The 5,570-nt window shown below is 50.4% G+C and overlaps 1 protein-coding gene across 5 annotated transcripts in view; it reads left to right on the top strand.

Annotated features, from left to right (window-relative positions):
• The window catches only part of arhgef12a (Rho guanine nucleotide exchange factor (GEF) 12a), a 75,537-nt gene extending 72,348 nt beyond the window's left edge, over positions 1-3,189 (top strand). For all 5 annotated transcript variants that reach the window (XM_080855274.1, XM_080855273.1, XM_080855272.1 and 2 more), the window contains 3 exons: positions 1,373-1,617; positions 1,926-2,001; positions 2,219-3,189. In XM_080855274.1, the coding sequence (XP_080711400.1) occupies positions 1,373-1,617; positions 1,926-2,001; positions 2,219-2,229 (332 nt within the window). In that variant the 3' untranslated portion in view covers positions 2,230-3,189. The remainder of the gene's footprint in view (positions 1-1,372; positions 1,618-1,925; positions 2,002-2,218) is intronic.
• The last annotated feature ends 2,381 nt before the right edge of the window (positions 3,190-5,570 follow it).

Below are 5,570 nucleotides of genomic sequence, written 5' to 3'. Positions count from 1 at the left end.
AATGTATCACACTTTACTACTTTATAGTCTGTGATCTGTTAAACACACATACACACACACACACACACACACACACCATTTAAGGTAAGAGTACAAAAAGTTGATCTGCTACTTATCTCCTGTGACTGACTTTCCTTCTCCACCCTTTCTTCTTCCCTCTCTCTCTCTCCCTCCTTTCTTCTTCTCTTCTTCTCTCTCTCTCTCTCCCTCCTTTCTTCTTCTCTGTCTGTATCTCTCTCCTCCTATCTTCTTCTCTGTCTATATCGCTCCTCCCTCCTTTCTTCTTCTCTGTCTGTATCTCTCTCCTCCTATCTTCTTCTCTGTCTATATCGCTCCTCCCTCCTTTCTTCTTCTCTGTCTGTATCTCTCTCCTCCTATCTTCTTCTCTGTCTATATCGCTCCTCCCTCCTTTCTTCTTCTCTGTATCTCTCTCTCCCCTCCTTTCTTCTTCTCTGTATCCCTCTCTCACCTCCTTTCTTCTTCTCTCTCTCTCTCTCTCCACCCCTCCTTTCTTCTTCTCTGTATCCCTCTCTCACCTCCTTTCTTCTTCTCTCTCTCTCTCCACCCCTCCTTTCTTCTTCTCTGTATCTCTCTCTCCCCTCCTTTCTTCTTCTCTGTATCCCTCTCTCACCTCCTTTCTTCTTCTCTCTCTCTCTCTCTCCACCCCTCCTTTCTTCTTCTCTGTATCCCTCTCTCACCTCCTTTCTTCTTCTCTCTCTCTCTCTCCACCCCTCCTTTCTTCTTCTCTGTATCTCTCTCTCTCCTCCTTCTTCTTCTCTGTATCTCTCTCTCTCTCCTTTCTTCTTCTCTGTATCCCTCTCTCACCTCCTTTCTTCTTCTCTCTCTCTCTCCACCCCTCCTTTCTTCTTCTCTGTCTGTATCTCTCTCTCTCTCCTCCTTTCTTCTTCTCTGTATCTCTCTCTCTCCTCCTTTCTTCCTCTCTCTCTCTCTCACCCCTCCTTTCTCCTTCTCTGTCTGTATCTCGCTCTCCTCCTCCTTTCTTCTTCTCTGTATCCCTCTCTCTCCTCCTTTCTTCTTCTCTGTATCTCTCTCTCCTCCTTTCTTCCTCTCTCTCTCTCTCTCTCACCCCTCCTTTCTCCTTCTCTGTCTGTATCTCTTTCTCTCTCCTCCTTTCTTCTTCTCTGTATCTCTCTCTCCTCCTTTCTTCCTCTCTCTCTCTCTCTCTCTCTCTCACCCCTCCTTTCTCCTTCTCTGTCTGTATCTCTCTCTCGCTCTCTCTCTCTCCCTCACCCCTCCTTTCTCCTTCTCTGTCTGTATCTCTCTCTCTCTCTCTCTCTCTGTCTCTCTCTCTCTCTCTCTCTCTCTCTCCTCCTTTCTTCTTCTCTCCATCCCTCTCTCTCTCGTCCCATAGCTGGGTACCTGGTGCTGGAGGGCTTCGGGGGCTCGAGGGAGAGCAGCACGGACGATGAGCTGGCGGGGTCGGTGGGGGTGGTGGGTGCGGGGGCCAAGGGCCTGGCTCTGTCCCGCGGGTGTGTGGGCGACTCGGGCATCAGCCTGCGCTGCCCCTCGGGGTACCCCACCGGAAGCATCTCCACCTTCAGCCGACAGGTCTTCACACACCTCCGCACCCTGCAGGCCAACCTCAACCAGCTCAAGGTGTGTGTGTGTGTGTGTGTGTGTGTGTGTGTTCAAAAGTGTGTTTTATCTTAGACTAATGGATGTGTGTGTAGGGGTGTGTGTGTGTGTATATGCTATGTGTGTGTGTGTGTGTGTGTAGGTGTATGTAGGGGTGCGTGTGTGTGTGTGGGTGTGTGTGTGTTCAAGGGTGTGTTTTATGTTAGACTAATGGATGTGTGTGTAGGGTGGTGTGTGTGTGTGTGTGTGTGTAGGGGTGTGTGCGTGTGTGTGTGTGTGTCTGTCTGTCTGTATTCTAAAGCTGAGGCTCTGGTTCTTGTGTTTCCCAGGACATGGAGACCAAGTACTTCAGTCTTCTCCGCCAAAGGCAAGCAGACCCAGCAATGGACTCCGAGGACGGGAAAGGTACCTGCAGTGTGTGTGTGTGTGTGTGCGTGTGCGTGTGCGTGTGCGTGTGCGTGTGCGTGTGCGTGTGCGTGTGCGTGTGTGTGTGTGTGTGTGTGTGTACTGCCTTAGCTTGTAACAGTCTAACAAACAGTGCAGAGTGTTAAAGTGATGATGATGTTTGTATTTTGAATGTTATTGTTTAATGTCATTCCTGTGTCTTTCCGTCTCTCCTCAGATAAGAGATAGTGCTTCTCCTCCTCACACCTCCTCTCTCCTCAGATAAGAGATAGTGCTTCTCCTCCTCACACCTCCTCTCTCCTCAGATAAGAGATAGTGCTTCTCCTCCTCACACCTCCTCTCTCCTCAGATAAGAGATAGTGCTTCTCCTCCTCACACCTCCTCTCTCCTCAGATAAGAGATAGTGCTTCTCCTCCTCACACCTCCTCTCTCCTCAGATAAGAGATAGTGCTTCTCCTCCTCACACCTCCTCTCTCCTCAGATAAGAGATAGTGCTTCTCCTCCTCACACCTCCTCTCTCCTCAGATAAGAGATAGTGCTTCTCCTCCTCACACCTCCTCTCTCCTCAGATAAGAGATAGTGCTTCTCCTCCTCACACCTCCTCTCTCCTCAGATAAGAGATAGTGCTTCTCCTCCTCACACCTCCTCTCTCCTCAGATAAGAGATAGTGCTTCTCCTCCTCACACCTCCTCTCTCCTCAGCCATGGGCGCTCTCCTCCTCCCTCGACCTCTTTCTCCTTCTCTCACTCGCTCTCTCCTCCTTCCACCTCTCTCTCTCTCTTTCGCTCTCTCTCCCTCCACCCCATCTCTCTCTCTCTCTCTCTTGCTCTCTCTCTCTTTCTCAGTCTCACTCTCTCTCTCTCTCTCTCTCTCCCTCCACCCCCATCTCTCTCTCTCCCCTCTTTATCATTCTCTAACTCTTTCACTATCTCAGCCCCTCTATTGGGTTATCCTTTCTCATCTGTCCATTCACACTCCCGCCAAGAGATTTCCCCCAGGGCACAGGAAAGAGAGAGAGAGAGAGCGAGTAGAGTGAGTGTAGAGAAAAGCAGAGGAAGAGAAACAAGAAGAAGAAAAAGAAGAAGAAGAGGAGGAGGAGCTTGAGCCTGTTTCTCCTCCTCTGATGGCAAATGGCAATCAGGGATGACGGACCTGCTCCCTCCCTCCCAGCTATCCCAAATGCCCCCTGCCCCCCCCCCCCCCCCTCACCTCGTGCCTACCTATGTTGCTGTATGCCCCCTCCCCCCACCCCACCCATAGGGGCTTACTCACCCCCCCCCCCCAACCCCCCAACCCCCTGTCCCCTGCCCCTGCTAACAAGACCCAGAACTGGTAAACCAAATTGTACAAAGTGCTGTGTGTTTAGGATATATATATATATATATATTAAACACATAAAAGTAGAAGACATTTAAAAAAACAAAAAAAACAAAAAAAAAAAAAACAAAGATGAACTTAAAGTAATGTATTAAGGTTTTTTTTTTAATCCCAAATGTATTTATTTTTCTGTCATGTTTTTTGTTTCTAATTGTCTCTACTGTGTTGTGTGCATGCTTTGGGCTGTCTGGCCTGCAGAGAGGACTAGCATAAGGCCTCCCCCACCCCACCCCGACCCCTCCGTGACCCCACCCCGACCCCTCCGTGACCCCTCCGCGACCCCACCCCGACCCCTCCGGGTGTGAGCATGCGGCATAAGTGCCGATCAGGACTGTGAGCACAGAATTGCACTTGAGTCGAGTCCCCGAGGACAGGAAGTACAGCTGCCCACAGCCAATCAGAGAGGCTCGTCTGCTGCCCACAGCCAATCAGAGAGGCTCGTCTGCTGCCCACAGCCAATCAGAGAGGCTCGTCTGCTGCCCGTGTTCCTGTCCGCGGTACATTTCGCCGGGTCCTGTGAGGACCGTCTGACCCCTTTCAAACCGCCCCCCCCCCCCCCCTCCTGTGACCTCTGACCCCGCTCCATCAGTGTAATGGGTGGTGGTGGTGACTCAGCTGGAAAATAAAAGCTGCAACAACATCTCAAAAGCTCCACAAAGCCGACTGTGTCGCCTTTTATTCCCTCCTGTCTGATGACTGGAAGTGTGTGTGTGTGTGTGTGTGTGTGTGTGTGTGTGTGTGTGTGTGTGTGTGTGTGTGTGTGTGTTCAGATGCCTTTTATTCCCTCCTGTCTGATGACTGGAAGTGTGTGTGTGTGTATGTGTGTGTGTGTGTGTGCGCGTGCATAGTGTTCAGTTTAAAGGAGTTATGCTTTATTTTCAGAAGATAAGTACATACTTCTTCTTAAAAAAGATGAGTGGTGGAAGAGATCCTCCAGAGCCCAAACTCCTGTAGTCCCCCTGAACAAACACACCCACCACAACAGCACAGGGGCGGCTGATCAGTTGTGGAATTGAAGTTGTATTACAGGGAAATCGCACATCCCATGTGTGTGTGTGTGTGTGTGTGTGTGTGTGTGTGTGTCTGAGTGTAAGAGTCAAATGAGAAATGCAGAATGCTCTGGGGAATGTTTAGGAAACCGACTTTCACTGAAATTAATACTAACCTAAATGACATTCTGAGGCTTGTGACGGGGGTTTCTATTTCATGCGTGACTGGTGTAGAGGATCTGTGCGGCCCTGCCATCTCTATAGACACACAGGCTGAGTCTGTCTCCGCACACACACACAGGCTGAGTCTGTCTCCGCACACACACACAGGCTGAGTCTGTCTCCGCACACACACACAGGCTGAGTCTGTCTCCGCACACACACACAGGCTGAGTCTGTCTCCACACACACACACAGGCTGAGTCTGTCTCCGCACACACACACAGGCTGAGTCTGTCTCCGCACACACACACATGCTTAGTCCGTCTCCATAGACACACAGGCTGAGTCTGTCTCCACACACACACACAGGCTGAGTCCATCTCCATAGACACACAGGCTGAGTGTGTCCTGCCGTCTCCATAGGCAACAGGCTGAGTGTGTCCTGCCGTCTCCATAGGCAACAGGCTGAGTGTGTCCTGCCGTCTCCATAGGCAACAGGCTGAGTGTGTCCTGCCGTCTCCATAGGCAACAGGCTGAGTGTGTCCTGCCGTCTCCATAGGCAACAGGCTGAGTGTGTCCTGCCGTCTCCATAGGCACACAGGCTGTGTTGGTCCTGATGCTGAGTGGAGGTGCTTGGAAGGACACGAGGTAAGGATGCTTGGAGGAAGGTAAGGGGTAAGCTTCGACTGCTGCAGGCCTCTCAGACCCAGTAGAATGCTAATCGTTACTGGATGTTATTCTTTTAAACTGTTTGTGTAGAACTCTGAATTTGCACCCACACAGTAACCCACACATCAGTAACCCACACATCAGTAACACACACATCAGTAACACACACATCAGTAACCCACACATCAGTAACCCACACATCAGTAACACACACATCGGTAACCCACACATCAGTAACACACACATCAGTAACACACACATCAGTAACACACACATCAGTTACACACACATCCAGTTTGAACTGCCACTGAGGCAGACATTGGCACACAATTTTAATAGTATACTCTTTCTCCACCTCTCATCTCTCTATCC

Source organism: Sprattus sprattus, assembly GCF_963457725.1.
Source record: "Sprattus sprattus genome assembly, chromosome: 17".
NCBI classification, from domain to species: Eukaryota; Metazoa; Chordata; class Actinopteri; order Clupeiformes; family Clupeidae; genus Sprattus; species Sprattus sprattus.
The sequence above is the reverse complement of the archived record's forward strand: the minus strand, read 5'-3'. Positions and strand labels throughout refer to the sequence as shown.